Source organism: Diplotaxodon limnothrissa, linkage group LG15 (genome assembly GCF_057381915.1).
Source record: "Diplotaxodon limnothrissa isolate DT_005_m linkage group LG15, D_limnothrissa_male_GT1.1, whole genome shotgun sequence".
NCBI classification, from domain to species: Eukaryota; Metazoa; Chordata; class Actinopteri; order Cichliformes; family Cichlidae; genus Diplotaxodon; species Diplotaxodon limnothrissa.
Window position 1 is genome coordinate 31217441 of NC_140610.1, and position 20390 is coordinate 31237830.

The following is a 20390-nucleotide window of genomic DNA, read 5'->3' on the forward strand; positions in this document are numbered from 1 at the left end:
ATCTGCCAGATTAAAGAGAGTTGATTACAGTATGCTGGACTGAGTATTTCATATGTATGTATGTATGTGTGCTGAGGAAGATTGCCCCAAACAATGGTAGTGAAGTGAAGCAGAAATGGTGTCTGACAGCAGAAGAGCATGACTTATTTGCATGGGGGAACCTGACAGTTGACACATTATTGGCACCTGCCGCTCAAAGCTAAAGCTCATTAAGACAATAAGAGGAAGAGGGCTTGATTTCGAAAATTCAAACTCGCCAATCAAGTCACAGCATCAGTGTTGTCTCATCTTCCTCGTCCTCATCTCTGCAGCTCGGGGTGTTTTCCTGTCTTAGTGCAGCTTTCGCCACAGCACGGCTCCTCTGTGGCTGCAAGTCAAAGCAAACCTCAAATGAACTGCAGATGCACTGGCACAGAGCGCTGTATGCTCCACCCACAGGAAGCATGGCTGTGTATGTTGTAAGGTGAAGCTGCACAGGAACCAATAAAAGAGGTTTATTCTCTAAACCAGGACTCTTGGTGTAACCCAGAAAATGTATGAAGTTATTAAACTCCATAATCAAGTACCATATACCATAATCAAGATGAACTCTGATAACTAGACGCCTCTGCAAGTAACTAACAACAATCCCAAAAACGTGATTTTGCACTTAAAAAAAAACTTTAAAAAGATGTGAAGGAGCCACATCTTGCAAAGAGTTTCATTGTAAACATTTTCCTTTGACACAAGAAAAACCACAACTTGCAGTGTTAGGTTAAACTTTTAGTCTTGAGATTCCTGTGGCCATCCTTTCACGCAGCAGCAGTTTGACTGAGCTCACAGATGTCAGTGGCACTACAAGGAAGAAAATGTGCACAACATGCAAGCTTTCGATAAGTGAGCTCATTTTTAGTTAGTTTCCCCTCTTCCTGTTCACATCTGCTCAGTGTGCACGTGAGACGACGTGGAGCAGTCAGACATTATGTCACTTGACAGGCTGTGAAATGGTGTGCAGCAACAGATCTGGGAGGAGAAAAAGGAGATCGAATGCTGATTTCTGACCAAGTAGTTGGAATCTGCTCATTTCCACTTCCATGTTTCCATTGTTGAACTGCATTAAGATTAGTTTTGTATAAGTTGTTGTTTTATCATAAACTGGGCTTTGGTACTTTATTCCTCTCGAGCCGTGAAACGAGCCGTTTCAGCCAAAGTCTTTGTAGAATAAGAAGCATTTATTGGGGCGATTATTCTAAAATTTATTTCAAGTAACTTTTATTTCAGTGCATGTACAGGATCACCAGGCCAAACTGATAAAAACTGCTTTCAAAGGTGTGCTGACTCAGGCCACCCTCATTAAGTCTGTTTCGGATTGTTTGGTGGGACACATTCACAGTGTCCTGCTGAAGGTCATTTTGTAGCTGTGGCAGTGCTCACCCTGTTCCTTCATGTATATCAGTATAATCTTGACTTGAAGTTGACCCATTAGAGCATTAACTTAAATGTTCCCATTCAATTTTCCTGTTGACTCCTGGGGGAGCATAGGTCCGCAACAACCCCACGCCAACGGACTCTGTTCTGGGCTGCTCTCTTTAGCTGGGTCCACGTCATTCCGACGGCCTTCGCTTCGCTCTCGACAGATCTTCTCCACATCTGTTTGGGTCTCCCCACAAAATGTTCCCATTAAACAGTGAAAAATAGTTGAAATCAGTGATCATTTAAAAAGAAATCAGTTCTAGTATTGTATTGCAATTTTTATTTCATTTGCTCAAACAAAAACAATATGTTAGCATGTAAGAAAAGACTAGACATGAGAACAGTATGGTACATTTCAGATGATAAAAGAATACGTCTGGAAACCCCTCTACAAAACTTACTTCAGTCAGTCATCTCTGCCATTATTCCCACAAATTCACAACTTCCATTCCCTCAGCTGGATTTACAAAGTGTTTCCATCATTGAGCAGACCTCACAGCCAAAACCAAAACGTTTTTTTTTTCCCAATCAGAGATTTCCAAGCATGTAAAGAAAGCTAAGCTGCTGAACACAAAGAGTTTCTGTGACATTTAAAATGGCATGAGGGAACACAGAACACTGCAGCCAGACTCATTGGGACTTCCAAACAGGGCTTCAGGTTTACAAAAAACTAAATCACACACACTGAAGATCATCTTTGAACCCTCGTAGGCCTTGTGTATCAAAGTTTGATTGTACTTCTGAGCTGTAAGAGAAGCAGCTTCACAGCTGCATGGAAAGAAGTCATGAGTTATGTTGAAAGCAAACAGAAAAACACTTTGTTTTCTTGGAGGGAACAGTACCAAAGTGATTGAAACTCTCCCTTTAAAATCAACTTGACCATGATGAACAAAGAAAGAAACTGCAGATGATCATAATGACAGTCCCATAGATATTATTACTAGTCAACTTTAAATCTTTGACATATTAAATGCAACTTCGGAACAAGGCACAAACTACACAGCTCCACAAAAGAGAAACTTTTCTTGATCAAAACATTTCCACTTCCATTGTGACATGTTTCTGCTTTTGACAAAATCATTAAAACCTAAAATAAAAAGGCGACTTTTCTGAGATTGATCATGTTTAGCAGGAGACCGTCAGGGTTAAAATCCTTTGGTGAGAGAGCCACAATGTTGGTGACAGAGGCTCTGAGCGACAGCTGTCACGGTGGATTGCTTTGTTTGTGTGTGGGTTTTTTTGTCTTAAAGTGCAATCGATGCTGTGTAAACACTCTTGGTGAATGAGTTGATGAAACAGCCTTTTTTTAAGTGGATAAACCTAAACTGTCTCGAAAAAAACATTCCTCCATGGATCACACCATGTCCACACATGAACTGAAACTGCTTTCATATTGTGTTCACAGTATTTTCGAACCAATCTCAAACTGATGACTGTAACTGAAGAGGAAAATGACATTTCTCAAGTGTGTGATGCCTGATCTTATGTAGCAAAGCTATAACATCAAAGCCCTTAAACAGTTGTGTAGAATGAGATCCACCAGAGGCGCCAACATCCACTGAAAGACATGATTATCAAGCCATCTGTTGGGTTAAGTAGTATAAAAACTGTGGTGATAAGAACAACAACAACAACAAATTAGCCAGTTAACCCAAAGATTCTTCTAAAGGGGGCATGGCCACATATTTTACACACAGTTTGTTAGACGTGCCATTAGAATTTTGAAGATGGTGTAATGGTTTCTTTGGTCTGGTAGGAATTTCAAAATTCTTCCTCATGAATTCATAATCAGGTCCTCATGGTCATCTCAGCCTGCACTACAAAGCAAATCTGGCATTACAATGTTGGAAGTGTGCCCTTTAGATTCATCATGCAGGTAGCTGGTTCATCGAAACTTAAGGCTTCACTCGCACTTAATTTTTCAAGTGCCAGCTAATGACATCATTTGCGAGGCAATGAAACCATCATGAAAAAAAAAAAAAAAAAGAGTTGCTTGTGCAATCTGCATATTTGCAAAGTTGCACAGAGATAGCTAGTTTAGTTTAGTTAAGCTGCATTAGCCTGCCTTGTGAGTGAATAGTTGTTGTCAATATGACGGTAGTGTCTGCAAAGATATGTCCCCAAAGGACACGAACAGCCACTGTCTGGCACTAAAGCAACCTCTCCACATACGAATACTGCCTCACTGAGGCTAATGGAGTTAGCAGTTAGCGTTATCTAAGTTAGCCGCCTGTCACAAACTTCTACAGAAATGAGTAATTGCTTCACTTTGATCCCAAACAGCATGTTTCACTGGTCTGCTGCTCTTTTGGGATATTTACATCATTTTGCTTGCTACCAGCAGCACTGAAACATGTGCACAATATGGCTGGCAGGTGCTAACAAGTTTTAGCAGCCCTCTCAACAGCACACAACTAGCAAAGAATCACCAAGCCAGATGAGCACTTGATGTTACCCCTATTCAAAGTGAAAAACGGGTGAGAATGTTGGAAATGTGACAGGTGCCCAAGGGAGCTAGCATTAGCTGTCACTAACTTAAGTAAACTAGTGATTACTCAGTGCAATTATCAGCTTTTCCATTTGATGTTAAATTACAGGCTGAACAAGCTTGTTTGCTCAGGCGTTTTTAGAATGTAATCGAAACATCGCAAGCGACACACTGCATCCAAGATTGTGTGGGCAACACAAAATGTCACAAGTGAGAGTTGGAGTCCAGAGAGACGAAACCTGAAATGTGTGTGGGATTGCTGCCTAGGAGTGACCTGTGGAGATGGTATGCTGCTGCTTTTTAAGATCCCATTCTGATGCTTGCAATATACACTAAAGACGCTCACGTTAAAACGTCACCCCCTCTTGAATGCTTAAATTGGCTCCTGCAGAGCACACTGTGGCTGTTAGCTAGCCAAGAAACTCGATTACGTTTTGGAAATGGCCACTCTTCAGGATCTCATTCAGACAACAAGAGTACAGAACCATACCACAGACTTTCATCCATTGCCTCAACCTGTTGCGTTGTATCTTGAAGCTTTGTTGGGACATCAGTCTCTCAGCTCCAAACATCTCTCTCTTTTACTGATTGTACTTTAAGCACTGAAGCTAAAGACATGCTGAAAGTGACAGTTCTATCTTATATCATAGCATGATAGGGGTAAATACAGTTTGTCATTTTAAGGATTTGACACCAGCAGGAGAAAAAGGCAAAGAAAAAAAATGACACGGTAAGCACTGGTGAAAGAATGAATGGCACATTCATGTCCTTGCATGGACACAATCTCTTAGATTTTTGGGTTATCCGGTGCACCTTTTGAAAAAAAGTTTAATTTTATAAATGTTTTGAAATGAAAACAGAACAAACACCCCCCCTCCAAAAAAACCCAACAAAAAAACAAAACTAATAATAAAGTTCACCTCCAATGTGGCTACAGATACAGTATCCTAGGATTTATAGAAGAAAAATTCTGAGCGTGTTGTGATATAGAAATGAATTCCATGAAATGATGTCTTACAGTGTTGCGCTGTTATTCAATCACATCAGCTTTCAGCTTTACAGAAAGGTGGTGGTGACACAGTAACATCCAACAGGGGCCCAGAAGAGCCCCCCCGCAAAAAAAAAAAAAAAAGGAGACACTGAAATGTTTGGTGGTGTTTAGGAGCAGGGCTGTAAAAATAGATGCTACACTTATTGCTTGTATTAAAACTTGTGACGGGTAATGTAAATTCGTGGCAGACCTGTGACCTTCGCCGTACTAAGAAAACAAACATGCTAAAACAAAAAAAACCCCACAACAGACTGAGAAGGATGGATGATAGAGACTCGTTAAATCAAGTGAAGGGGAACACCTATCTATACGTCTGGTCGAGGCGCATGGCAGGTGAATCAGCACTTCTGTTCAACAGGTAATGTTTGGTAGAGAGCTACAGGCAGCTACACCCCTCAGTGTCTCATCCACCTGCCGCTCGACGACAGAAAAATGACAAAAACGCTCGCTTTGGGAGGGAAACGGTGCCTCTGATGATGACTTCACAGATGAAGAGACGGGCCAGGGAGCATCCTGTATAAAGACTGGATTATTGAGCTACTCATATGGCCGTAGATCCACACTGAAACAGACGTTGGTGGAGAGATTTTATTTGTTTTGTCTAACTTTTTCTCTCTTTTGTATATGTTCAGGTTAAAATAGTATTTGAGGAAGACGAGCTTTACAGTGTCCTGCAGTGTTAGCCTCCACCAGAGACTGTCAGTCCTTCATACGCAAACACACGCTACCCCTATGGCATTATGGGAGAAAAGTTTTTAAGTTTCCATCCTTCGGCTCTCTGCACACTCTTGATAAAACTTTTGACAGTGAGCAACTTGTGGTTAATGCAGTATCACAGAAGAGTTCACTATTGGATTTATTTTCTTCTTATAGGAGGACAAACAGAGAGGAGCCATCTTTGCATAAAGACTTTCGCTCCTCTGTCCTCCAGGATGCCCTCAGCAGGAAGGCGAGGGGAGAGAGGGGGTTGTGAGATGGGGCAGTGGGAATACGAGGCTTTGCAGAATGGATTCTGTGAGTCACAGCTATCAAAGGCTACAAATCTCCTACCACCACCAGCCTGTCTGACACTGCTCCGCACCAGATAATGTCCTCTCTGTGTGGTAAAATGATTTTTGTCGTAATCGCCACCGTTTTTTGTTGTTTTCCATTGTTATATTGTCATGTCTTTAAGTTGACCGGTGTTGTCTGTCGGTTCTTGTGTGTGTTTCTGAACGGGGAAGTCAGATTCCTCTATGCTGTGCTGGACCTACCCAGCTCCTCCCGGATTGCTGAAACACAGAACAAAGACACGGCCACATTCTTAACGTGGATCACAATAAACTAAGCCAACAACTGCAGTTCCTGTAACACTCACTCAAGGCTGGCTTCAAGGGTGAGTCAGTTTCCCCATGTTAAAATACCCAACTTTCGGTGAATCTTTGTAGAAGTGAAAGAATTGGAGCAAAGAGTTATGAACCACCACACTTCTCCAGCGTGTTTGTGCTGTTGGCACCTATTATAGCAATGCCAATAGAATTTAAAAAGTATGAGCTCCTTTGAATGTACACACCCAAGAAGATGATGCTCCAGTCGTGGTGAATGAAATTATAGTATTTTAGTTGTCAGTCAATTAAAACTAACAAGCAGATATCTGTATCCTTACATCACACTAGGTACACTGCAAAACACTGCTAACCAAACTTGCTAGCTTGCTAACTTGCTTAATGGACAAGTTAGACCTTCTTGTCAAAATATGATCACTTCTGGCTCTCACAAAATAAAAAAAAAAGTTTTTAAACAAAGTGTCCAGAAACCATTACTGCACTGTCGTGTTTAGTATGGACTCACTACAAAGCCTTGCTGGTCTTTCTGTAGGATGACTAAAGTGGTGATAATTACCATCAATGAGCTCTTCTTTTAGTTTTGACAGCTCCTTCCTCATCTCATCAAGAATGTCCTAAAAAAAAAAAAAAAAAGTCACATTTTCATATAAACATGATAAATGTCATTAGACCTCAGAGACGAGCTTGTCTTGTGCAATTGTTAATTTTGCCCCCCCCCCCCCCTTTTCCTTCTTTTACTGTGGGTATGCATCCTGGCAACTGGTAAAAGAAGCTCCCATCTCAACTTTACATAGTAGCTAATCCCTTCTTAGGTAATCTCTGTGGGATTAGAGCTAAAGACTTACTTAATGACACCAAGATGCAAACAAAGTGACATACACAGTATGGAAGGCGTACTAAAATGATGAGCCTCAAGTTTGACCTATAACTTAACCCAGGCTTACTCAGTGAGACAGTGAGTGTGGTGAGTGGGTCTGTGGGCTGTCACGTCTGTGGCCAGTTGTAGTGACAGATATGCAGAACTCTGACAGACTCTTTACTTATCTAAGAGGCTCATTCACAAGGTCAGAGGGAGGAGCTGCCTTCTAACAGGACTGCACACACCCACACTACCACGCACTGAACTACTAACAGGGCTGCATAAATAATGAAGAAACACAGACCAAGGTCAATAGACGCTCCAGTTCCAAGTTCCATTTTACTTTTATTTTACAACAACAGCACTATACAGCTGACTTGCTTTAATATGAAAACTTTGTGGAGCAATATTGATATTGTCGGGCGACTTTTGGGCCACAAGGAAAAGAAATTCAGTCACCATATACTGCAACAACCTGAAAACCACAATCACAGTATCAAAGGGAATATGCAGAAATAAAATCTGTGTCTAAAAATGTCTACTTACCTGTTTCAATCTATCATAGTCAACAGCTTCTGTTGGCACACCATTGGCACTTAAGGATGCAGTAGGTGTAGGAGTGGATTTAGGTCTATGAGAAAAGACAAAGAGCATAAAAACTACTTGTAAGATCATAAAGCAACACCAGCTACTATGTGATTTATGAGTAATAAATGGAGGTTTTGAGCTCAGTAAAATCATTTAAACCACACAATCTGCCCTCCTACAAGAATGCTGACTCTTGTTTAGCTGCTTGTAAAGCAACTTGAGTAAATTACACCATGAGAGAAAACAGCAGTCGAATAAATATGTCTCAAACTGTATTTGAATCTATTTTATAGAGGAGGAACCATAAATAGTTGAGAGGATAACAAATAAAAACAAATCCGATGTAATATTTGACATCATTTACATGACAATAAACTCTGCAATCAAACTTGTCTGTCACCACAGGCAGGAGATTTATTAGTATGCTGAACTGCACACTGAGCATTTTCTCTTTTGTGTTAGTCCGATATAAAATGCACATAAACACAATTAGCAGCCAAATCCTGGTCGATGCATGCACAAACATTGGATACTGTACACAGAGACATGCAAGGGAATACACAGAAAAGCAAACACACAGTTCTCAGCCACCTATCAAACTGAAATAAAGAGGGGGCAGGTCCAGTTCATGAAATATACTATAATTATATGGAAACTGGATATTAGACTATGCAGTATGGATAGTTTAATATCCATACTGTGAATACACCAAAATATTAAATTCCTTATTAATTCACTAGCACGTTCTGATATGACACAGACTCAGTATTAAGAAGCTGGCAGGTTAAATACTGGGTGCACTGGATATTTGTCTTCTCACATGTTCCTCTGTCAGCTGATGTCTAGGAGAGTTAAGGGCGTGACATAGTCACTCATACCAGATATCCCAAGAATGTGGTTGAGCTGAAGCTTCTCTGGAAAGAATAATAGTATAAAATTCACTGTGGAGAACTGAAAAACTTATAAAAAGGTTATTGCTTCCAGAAGACATTCCCTTACTTTTCCCACAGCTCTGGAAATATTGAATGTGTCCGTTACAAAATAAAGCAACCTCTGTTTGTCTAGACAGAGATTAGACCACATTCGTAACAGTGCAAATACACTTTACTACCCCTGTCTTTTTAAGGAGGAAACCTGAGGTGTGGCACAACTTCCCTGGACCCCCCCCCCCACACACACACACACACACTTAAAGGAAGGAGGAGGATACCAGTAATTAAGAGAAGGCTGGTATTGCCCCATACACCATGTGAGGGACAAAAAACATTCAGAGCAGCCAGTTACTTTCAAGATAGGACACGTGACAGGAATGAGAAGTGAAGGAAAAGGAAGTGACCTAAACAGCAGGTCATTAGGTAGCTATGGGACTGGGAAAAATTCGGAAACTGAGATTGTGGTGTGTTTGTGTTCCTTTTCATGCTGGTCTCAGAACAGAAGAAATGGTGAAGGTAAGAAACAGACTGAGGAAGATAAATCAGTGCGCACACATTATACAACATTTACACAATAATTAAAAAAAAATATTAAAGCAAACAAATTAGTGTTTTGCAGATGATTTGGTGTATGTGTATATTGTGATTTACCTGCCCAAATGCTGCCCATCACACAGTAATACAAAATATAAAAAAAATATATATAAAAAGTAGCTACCCCTGGCTGTAGCTCAGGTAATACACACCACTACCTGAGCTACAGATACACATTCACATCGGGATGTGAATGTGTATGAATGTTATATAGGGAGCACTTAACAGTTTAGAAAAAGTGTTTGTGTGAATGGGTGAATGAACGAGTTGTATAAAGCGCTTTGACTGCTCAGAGTAGAAAAGCGATATATAAGAACCAGTCCATTTACCATAACAGTAAAAGTCAACGTTTTTCTGGTCAGATCAACAAAAAGCTCCGTGCAACACTACAGGGTCTGACAAGTGACAATCTGCTCAGCTCAGCTCTCTGTGGGCTGCATATGAAAGTCAATTTTATTAAGCTGGAATCAAAAACACCCATCTGGTCTTCTCTCTTGTGTGTGCACACACACACACACACACACACACACACACTCTTATCTGTCAGAGCCTGCTGGAACTGTTCTGGCTCTTCAAAGATAATACTCTGCCAAGTCTACTCTACACTGGGTGGACACACATTTTTGTGTTGGTCTGTATGATAGGGTGGGTGTACAGTATGTGACGGACACATATGGATTTCCCCATTTAAAATAAATTAAGTTCTGAGAGCAGCGGGCACACAGCATGCAAACACAATGACTAGATTATATTAGAAACCCATCATCCAGACGCACACTGATTTAGAACACACAAATTGGACCAAATGGCACGTATTAAACAACAGACGAGCAGTCCCGGCCCCCTACAAGACTGATAAATGTAGTAAAGAACACAAAGACGGCACACGATTCAGTCCAAACATCCAAGCACTTCGAAAGAACTCCTCTCCAACCAAATCGTCACAGCAAACCTCAACTTTAAAGGAAGTTTGATTTGAAGAAAAAAAGGTTCTCTCAAACTTTTCAGGGCTTTTCGCTCTACCTGTTGGAGGAATCTGCTCCCATGGGATTCCTCCACGGAGACTCTCGTCTGTGTGAGCAGCAGAAACACTGACTTTACAAATTACAGTGTAAAACCTATATATGTACTGCAAAACGCCAGCCTAATGGGAAGGCTTCTGTTAATAAGTGGTTGTGTAGATGTAAGAAAATACCTGGTAAAACCCTGATATAAGTTATGTTTACTTAAAGTTTCTTGTGGAGTTCCACAAGGTTCAATACTCGGCCCCCAAACTGTTTATACTATATAGATGATATCTTATTTGTTACATGTGTGGTGATGTCACTTATTTCAATTACTTTCTGCTGTTGTGGAAAAAGTCTGAAACAGCTTCTCATTTCTGTGTAAAGGAAATTAAAATGTACTATAATTCAGTGATAAAGTATATTTAAAAAACAAAACAACAACAACAAAGAAAAACAAAAAAAAAACAAAACAGAAAACCCAGAAACATGTGGAACCGCCTTTGGGTGAAAAGTTCTGAGTTTGATCCTTTTTTGTATCTAATCTGATTCATAACTGTTGTTGTTCAGGCTAATATTAGTTAATGCTAGCATGCCTGCTAACACAGATGAAGTATATTTTTTGATACATAAAATATGGTCTTGCATGGTTAAGGTTGACTAATTCATCCACCACACACCTTCATCTGGTTATGGATGTACACCATTTTTATTATTTGGGTCACTACTGTATATGAAAATATGTGGTAAGGATGCCATTACATTCTCACCCGTTCATTCTCACACACACGCTGGTGGTCTTATGAATCTGCACATAAAGGCCAGGATAAGCTTTAGTGGTGTTAGCCAGCACTAAACGGCCCCAGCAATGCATCATGCTAAAGCTAGTTGATGCTTATGCTTCAATATATCCTTGTATAGTTTCAGAGGCTAGGAAATCATGTTTAGCTGTGTCACACTGCCATTCAGTTAGGAAATGATCGGCATTCATATCCTGGGTGAACTTAATAAACAAAAATTTAATTTAGAACATAAATGTACTTGTAATAAACAAACATTTCAAATGGAGATGCAGGAAGACACTGTACCTTCCAATAACTGGAGATTTGCTACCATTCATGGTGTTTGTTCTTTCCCATGGCTTCCTGGGCATGTCTGGAAAACAGAAAACAAAATATAAGAAATACTGAAACCAAACATGAACCGACATTAAGATCAGTATGCCTATAACCTAACGAGATTAAAGCTAGCTGTAAACCTTGTCACCAGTTTCAGGAAGATGCTCGTTAACTGCTAATGCTGTTGTCTTCATTTAACACTCACCTGGTGTGCTACAAGCTGACACTTTAGGGGTCGTATTTATCTCACCCTCCTCCTATTGGGCACACAGAAACAAGGTTTAATGAGTCACAATAAGGATCAAGAACAGGTCTTGTGATGGAGTGTCTACACAGAATCACAGACATCTTTTAAACAAATTGAATCTGTAACACCAACACAAACTCAGAATTTTATCCTGTCTTCCTTCTTTCACCCCAACCAATCACAGCAGATAGCTGCCCCTCCCTGAGCCTGGTTCTGCTGGAGATTTCTTCCTGTTGAAAGGGAGCTTTTCCTTCCCACTGTTGCCAAAGTGCTTGCTCATAGGGGGTCGTCTGATTGTTGGCGTTTTCTCTGTATGTATTATTGTAGGGTCTACCTTACAAAATAAAGCACCTTGAGGCGACTGGTGTTGGGATTTGGTGCTGTATAAATAAAATTGGATTGAAGGTTATAAGAAGTTGTGAACTTGAGTAGTAGCATGCGTATTAGCAGTGCTGTCTATTCTGAAATAGGCTTGTTTCCTTAGTTTTTCAGTTGTCAGTAGTCTTATATCAGTGGGGTCATGTGTTGCAGGAAGTTCTCTCTAGATGACCTGCTGACAAACTTCATGATCTATTGGACCTCTGGCTGCATTATCTCCTCCATGAGGTTCTACAAGGAAAACTTTGGCCAAGGTCTTGATGCTCCACATGCAAAGTAAGTGAGAACAAATGCCAAATTCCCATAAAGCACATCAGCAACATCTTATTGGTTGAAAGGTGTTTGTTGTTAACAGTCTTCAACAGCTCTGTGCCACCCAACTTTGTCATTTAAAAACCTAATTTTGAAATATTCAGAATGACTTGTTTAGTAAAATCTAATGCTGATTCACAACTGTCACCGTCTCCTCCCAGGATACCAGTCTATGTCCCCACGGGTTTCGCCTGCTTCCCCAACGAGTTGATGCACACGCCCAGGCTGTGGGTCAAACAGAAGTACCGTGCCAAAGTGCTTGCTCATAGGGGGTCACATGATTGTTGGGTTTTTCTCTCTGTGTATTATTGTAGGATCTACCTTACAATATAAAGCGCATTGAGGCAACTGTTGTGATTTGGTGCTGTATAAATAAAACTGAATTGAATTATTCATTTTATATTAAACCAAAAACCTTTGCGATCAAGACAAAATAACAGAGTGCAGAAATTAAATGTTGTCAACTGACCAAAAAAACAAAAAACAAAAACGCTCCCTTAAAAACTGACCACATATCTAGAGGCACAAGTTTGGAAAGCTAGAACGTGGCTGTTGCTATATGCAGGTAGAAAGCACTAGATGATTTGTAATTATAAGCAAGAAGTTGACTCTTAAATGCCTTTAAATACCTGTGCGCAAAACATTCATATTGGCCTCCCTACTTCCACTGCCCTTATTAAGCCTGGCAGAACCATGACCAAAGCTTAAAAAAACAACAACCCCCCCCCAAAAAAAACAAAAAAACAAAACAGGAAACTAAATCAAACAAACATAAAAAAACCCCTAAAAGGCTAGATTTTCTCCATAGAATCATGTATAAGTAATTAATATAATACTCTAGGAATAGAAAATAGTATGGAAAATGTTCAATGTTCAGCTAGAATTCAACCATGTCAAGTGCTATTTAAATAGTGATTGGTTTATATCTTTATTAATATATCCACAACTCAAAACACTATTTTCTGCAATTTAGGTAAGTACTTTATGACATATGTCAATAGTAACAGACAGGTATGTAGAACATGACATCCTCTAAAGACATACAGACTTTCATATCGAAAGTACTCAGTGATCAAGGAGTGAAAATACTCTGAAATAACCAAAGCACACTGAGGAGCTATCGTCTGACGATAGCAATAATGACATTTTGAAACAAAGTCAAACACAGGACCATAGCATGACAGGGGCTTAGACGATGGTTCTGGTATTACTTACTGATCTCTGGTCAGGTTCAGGTGACGAGCCCTTCTCCGCAATTCTTCTCCTGTAAGATGTAAAAAGCCCAGGCACAGTGAGGAGGGCCTTAAACACTGATCGATATCAAGTCTCATTTCCAAATTTAAAACCACTAATTGCCTATTTTCAGAAATTAGGACAAAATTTGCATGGTGAACAGACAAATCTGGTTTTGGATGATAATATCGTGCGAGTGTACCTCCTGGCCAATAGGGCGCTCATCTCCTCCATAAGCCCCCCTCCTCCAGGAAGTGGCCCGTTACCTCTTGTCTCTGATTTAGCCCCTGTGGCCCCCATCATGGCTGCTGCCAGAGCTGCCCCTGCATCATCACTCTGAAGGGCCACAAGCAAAAACACATTTGTGTTCTTCATAAACAGAGAAGGTATTTACAGTGTTTGGGAAATAAATAGAATAAATGAAAAAGGATTGATGTTTTTAATACTCATTTTATATCAGAAAAGCTATGTTTTTTAAAGAAGTACAATACATATTTTACTCAAAACACAAGTAGCCATGTAGTCATTGGCAGACAGTGAGCATTACATGAAGTCCTCCTGTGAGCCCTAATGAGATGTGACAGATGGTGCGTGTGTGTGTGTGTGTGTGTGTAAGAGAGAGAGAGTGAGAGAGAGAGAGAGAGAGAGAGGGAGAGAGAGAGAGATCATGTGTGAACATGGTGCGTTTGGATAATGTTTTAGTGACTGTGAGATTGTGTATGATGATCGGGGGTGACCGAAGTGCATGCATATGCAACCGGTTGCCTTCCTAATACTTATACACTGTATCCTAAATGGTTCACTTATGAAGACATGTTAGTCGAGCTTTCCATTGGTCCATTAACAAATCAAGCGCTCACCCTTGGCACTTTGCGCAGCTTGGCTCCAGCGAGGGCAGCAGCCAGGCCTGAGAGAGGGCGGTCCTCTGCAGGAGAGAACAGTCCGGTGGGAAGAGGTGGTGCTGGGGGTGGTGGTGGAGCTCCGGGAGGGGGAGGGGGACCCGGCGGAGGAGGTGGCGTCCCGCCTGGAGTCAGTGTCGGAGGGAGTGGAGGAGGTGGCGGGGGTGGAGGGTGGCCGCCGGGGGTGGTGGGGGTGACGGCCGGGGTAGCAGCCGCAGAGGTCACAGTGGAGCTGGGTGGCAGGGGTGGAGGTGGGGGAGGGGTGGGGGTGGTCAGCCCTGGAGTCTGTCCCACGTCTGTTAGGGACAGGGGTGGAATAAGGAGCAGTGGGGGATGGGTGAAGACAGAAAGACATTTTTCAGAACAATTCCAGACACAAACCTGCGGACGGCAGGATGTTTGCATTAAAACTGATCACACTCCAGCGATTAGATGGATCTCTGGGGTGGGACCACACAAAATAGCATGATTACATTCCATATTGTTAAAGCAATGATTCTGTGTTACCTCTACTTTCCCTGTTTTATGCTTAAGCAAATCAAATTCCTTTTTTTTTTTTTTTGAAAGGGGGAAGGGCAAAAGCTCTTTGGGGAAGCGCACGAAAAAACAGGAGGAAAAACCCTATTTTCATGTTGTCTTTAATCTGACACTGGATAGTTAAGTTGACTGTTAAATGATGAGAAAATGTATTGAAAATGGATTAGGATGTAGACTGAACTATCACTAAACTATCACTTTTGAGGGGGAAAAAACCCCCCCAAATAGGCAAAGTAGTTCTATTTTCTTAAATATGATACTGACTTATGTTTGTATATCTTTGGCTGACATTAAACTGTCATATTTCATTTTGACCCTGCTGGCTACGTGTTAGCCACAGGTTTTCAGATCAATTATTAATTTGAACTGCATTACTGGAACCAAACTGCAGGATTTGTTGCCAGTGTGTCCCTACTTTTCAACATATAAAAGGAATGATGGCATGCAACATCATACTAGAGCAAATTTGTTTTATTAAAATGTGGAATTAATGACTGGATTTGCGTTTAAAGGAAGGCAGCGTGCCAAAGGGGTAAGTCAGATATCACAATTGCTTTTCATGGTTTACTGAAAACCCAATTTGGACCATTTAACATTCCAATAAACAGAACTAAGACATGCAAGCCACACTAAACATTCAATTAAACAAACAGTTTGGTGCAATGACATACATACACATACAAGCATGCATGTACACACCAATGCATAATAACCAAAAGACAATTATGAAAAGGAACTTGGGAAGAAGCATTAATTCATAAATGAGTCTCAAACAACCAGATGTTTGCTTTATGTGGGATAGTTTGTGCGGAACCTATGGTATGATACAAGTAATCCAGCCTCTTTCGCCCAATCATTGTGATGAACTCTGAAATATTTGTTGTTACTTTACTCTGAGTACAAATCAGCTCCTTTGCCCATCTTTACTTTTAAGCATATTCCCTACAGGTGCACCAATCAGAGCCTGTCTCAAAAAAATTAGATCAGGTATATCAAAGGTTCTGTGTTTGCTGCACCTTGTGTCAGAAGGAGCACGCCCATCACTAGTGGGACAATTAACATAGTTAAGAGGAAGCTAACAGCTGCATTTCAAAGTGACACCAGTTTTTCTTTTCTTTAGACTTTTTGACATTACCCTTTAAATCAATGACAGTTTTCCTATTAGCTTCTCTCTTAATGTTTGGTGCATTCCTAATATTACAGAACAAGTTCATGTGGATAAGATTTGAACAGCACAGTCGATGTTCCACTGATCAAGTCGAGTGAGCTTCCAGCTGTGCCTGCTTAGAAATTGGCTTCCAGACCCAAAGTAAAAAAAAAATCAAATTATGGAGAGTGAAAGGTCAAAATGTGTGTGAAGCTTGTCTGAGAATGAAGAAAAACAAATCAGGCAAGAGATGAAGAAAGCAAGAGTTTTACGCAGGTCTGTCAAAGACACAGACATGCCATGCTGAACAACAACACATTTCATATCCAATGAACAGCCAGCCAGCACGAGGACATACACAGGCTTTGTGAGACTGACAAAGAAGCTAGAAGTTGGAAAACAATAGCTGTTACACATTGAGATCCCACAAAAGTTACCATAGTGAATATTTTAATATTAGAAATTGTAACCAGACTGAGTTGAGTTACAGCAACCAGGAAAGGCACAATTTTTCTAAAGAAAACTCCTAGATCAGTCTGTGTCACAGGACTTACTTTGTGTTGTGGCCAGATCAGTGACAATGTAACAACCAACCCCTGTTAGAGTGTGAGTTGCAAGCAGTGAAAGACAGAGGGGAGAAAAGCAGTGAGAAAGAGAGAGCAGAATCCAGACTGGAGGCCTTACCATGGGGCTGGGGCTGACAGGAGGAATCCCCCTGAGCCGATTGGGGCTCTGAGCCTGCGGCTGTGTCCAGCTCCCCTGGCCCCGACAGACCCAGGCCCCAACAGAGGTGTTCAGCAGAGGCAGAGGTGGCAGCAGCAGCTGCAGCAGCAGGGGGCGCTGTGGAGGGAGAGGGCACACCAGGAGCCTGGGATGAGGAGGGGGGAGACGAGACTGAGGAGGAAGACGGAGGGGGAGCTATGGGCGAAGGGAGAGGGGGTGGGGTAGGCGGGGGAGGTGGTGTTGGGCAGGTAATGCTGAGGGGGGTGTGGCCGTGTGGGATGGTCACAGGAGAAGGTGCGGGAAACATGGGTGGCCCATTGGGGGATGGCGAGGGAGGCTTTTGGGTGAGAGGGGATGGCGCGGCAATCGGGATCAGTGGCCTTGGACCGGTGGCCTTCCCCGGGGGGCTGCTTATCATGACCGGAGGTGAGGGAGGCAATGGAGTAAAATTGCACGCTGACCACACCACAGACTTGGGTGGAGGAGGAGTTGGAGCAGGGGCAGGAGCAGGGGCAGGCGGTGGGGCTTGGGGAAATGCCTGCTGTCGCCGTGGAACTGTGGCGTAGTGAGGCAGGACAGGATGGAAGGCAGAACCGAGTGAGGTGGCAAATCGGGAGGCTGAGTGCCTGAGTGGGGGGGTTGGGGGGGTTGTAGTGGAGGATGGCGACTGGGTCCCAGGAGATGGGTAAGTGGGCGTGGATGGAGATATGGGCGTGGAGGGGGTCCTGCCGTACTCCTGAGGTGTGGGGGTGCACAATGTGCTTTCGAAAGCTGGACGTGCGAATTGGACAAAACCGAGGTTGAGGACAAGACAGGACAGAAGCGGACAGAACGAAGGAAAGAAGGCAGGAAGGAAGCAGCCGTCGTGCACACAGAAGGGAAAGACAGCAGGTGAGGAAAGATAGACGGAAGAAGGGAGGGAGGAAAAAAGAGAAGGGGGCAGATGAAGCAGAAAAAACCAGCACAGAGCTAAACTAAAGTTTTCCTCCAGCTTGTGTGTATGTTCTTAGGCTAAGGTGATGCTACTGTGTTAGTAAACAGGTGTTAGCACTGAGGACACAGGCAGAGATAGAAAGCTTTCAGACTTCTGCTCACTGAAAGAAGAGGGAAAGAATGAACGTACTGAGGACAACAATCAAATGACAGCTTACCACTCATCTCACTCTGATATCTCACATAACAAATCCAAAGTATAGACGAATATACCAATGTCATAAAGACTATTCAACAGCAGCACAAACAGGTCCAGATAAATTAATTCTAGACATTAAACAATGAAAATTTCCTGAAATGTAATTGCAATAGTCATGCATGAATACAACAACATTAATATGATTAGCAGAACTAGGGGCTTGTCCGGGATAAGGTGATGAAAGTTATATGGATAATCGTACTTTTGAGCAGTGTGATAGTTGCATGAAGAATGATTCTGTAAAGCTGCCTTCACACATGCACCTTTCACATTTTAGGAAGAGTCAGGCTGCACTGTTGATAGTTTAATGATTGTAATGAGTATGCAGTATCGTCATACCTACATAATAACCAGAGATGGGCAGTAACGCGTTACTTTACTCGTTACTTGAAAAAAGTAAGGGATTACTATTGCAAAAACGGTAATTAGATTACTGTTACTTTCCCATAGGAACGCTGCGTTACTGTGTTACTAAAACCGTGATTTTTTTCGAGAATGTCTCATGACAGTGACGTAAGCGAGTGCGACGTTCGTGACAACAGCTGTCTGCAGATCAACAGTGGATAATATATCGAGTGCGGGAGAGAGTATGAGCGTGCAGCGTTTAAAGCGTGGAAGTACTGACCTTACTTTGAGTTTGATTCCATAAAAAGTGACAAAAACATTAGCGTCCGTTGTGCGTGGGAAGAAAACTTCTTTTTACAGCGAAAATAATCCCCTAAACTTCCAATCAAGCACCGAGTAGCTACGACGTAATGGGAAACTCACAGAGAAACTCGTGGATTCTTCCACTGACCACCGCGGCACACCTGCACCAGGGTAAACCTCCGCCTACGCCACTCCTGCTTTACAGGTGAAAATAGAGCAACAGGACCGCTGAGTCTTTGATTTTATTTATTTTCTGCTGTGTTTTACTTGTATCTATTTGAAAGACAGTGTAAACACACAAAAAAAATTATTTTATGTGCTGGAATGTGCAGAAAATAGGTTTAAATATTAAACAAATTTCTTCCAGTCAGAGAATGTTGCATATAATTAAATTTTTGCTTGATGCATAAAGTTAAACGATTAAAACTAATAAAAGAAGTTTTAAAAAGGGACCTTTCCATTTGATTACATTTTGTATGATGGATTATGCAGAAAAAGTAGAATTGGGCTGAAAGATCTATCGCTTTATCACCTATTCAGGTTGTCAATCGTGAAACTGAAGTAACTAAGTAATTAATTACTTTTGAAAATAAGTAATCAGTAAAGCAACGGGATTACTTTTTTGGGGAAGTAATTAGTAATTAGTTACTGATTACTTTTTTCAAGTAACTTGACCAACACTGATAATAACAGACCCATCTTTCTCATTTGAAAGACAACATTCTGAACCCAGTTCCTCAGCCTGGAGATCTTCCAGTTTGTAGTATACAGATGCATAGCTTATATGTCCAAATCAGAGTCTTTACTAGTAGATGGGATGCCCATATTGTAATTGGTGTCCATTATTTTTTAAACTGATGTTTTAAGAACAAGAAAGGGATAATACATTAAAATGTAAAGAAAACAAGAGTCAAATTGAGCCTGAGGCCGCTTTTACTTCTTTCACTTTAGAAAGTTAAGAAAATATTACATTTTGATGAGGAACCAGACCACAAGTATGCTTAGTTTATTTTTTCTCACCAACATTCATTTGTGTTGTTGAGAGAACAAGCACGCCCCCCCCCCCCCCCAAAACAAAAAAAAACAAAAAACAAGGCAGAAGTATGATTGGACTCAATGGGCCTACTATAGACTGATCTAAAAATTGCAGCAATAAAAAAAAAACCCCATTATGAATGGAACATCAGGCACATTTAGATCAAGTAAGGTTTTTTGATTTTTGAATGATTTGATTAATTTTTAAATGTTTTTAAATATTTTGAACTTTTTGATCACACCTCATATTGCTTTAATGGGGTGTAGAAGCACATCTTCACGTCAAAAAGGAACAGTATGCAATGAATTCACATTAAATTCCCTCTCTTGTTCATTATGCATCTTAGCTTGGTCCCACCCTGTCTAATTACTTTGATTTTGCACCTCTAGTGCTTAGCATAGCCTAGACTGTGTTCTCTGTGCCTGCCATATGTTTTCAATGTTTGTGGATGGTGTAATCCTTACATCACCTTCTGCTCTACTTCACTTTACACGTGCTGCAATTCCACACCTGTATTTCCTAAGTTTTGCGAGTGGATTTTAGGTTTTTGCTCAGAGTAATACTGTGGAAGGGAATATTCACAAAAGATAATTTTGTGATTGTTTTTTATTGCAGATGTTAGATGTT

At 41.2% G+C, this 20390-nt stretch overlaps 1 protein-coding gene across 5 annotated transcripts in view; it reads right to left on the minus strand.

Annotated features, from left to right (window-relative positions):
• Positions 1-1723: 1723 nt before the first annotated feature.
• The window catches only part of enah (ENAH actin regulator), a 149102-nt gene continuing 130435 nt past the window's right edge, over positions 1724-20390 (minus strand). For 3 of the 5 annotated variants that reach the window (XM_085372730.1, XM_085372729.1, XM_085372732.1), the window contains 10 exons: positions 16849-17658; positions 14442-14776; positions 13784-13917; positions 13564-13612; positions 11617-11668; positions 11382-11448; positions 7722-7806; positions 6873-6930; positions 6349-6410; positions 1724-6262 (listed from right to left, as the gene is read on the minus strand). In XM_085372730.1, the coding sequence (XP_085228856.1) occupies positions 6361-6410; positions 6873-6930; positions 7722-7806; positions 11382-11448; positions 11617-11668; positions 13564-13612; positions 13784-13917; positions 14442-14776; positions 16849-17658 (1640 nt within the window). In that variant the 3' untranslated portion in view covers positions 1724-6262; positions 6349-6360. The remainder of the gene's footprint in view (positions 6263-6348; positions 6411-6872; positions 6931-7721; positions 7807-11381; positions 11449-11616; positions 11669-13563; positions 13613-13783; positions 13918-14441; positions 14777-16848; positions 17659-20390) is intronic. The other 2 variants (XM_085372731.1, XM_085372733.1) reach the window with 1 other exon arrangement.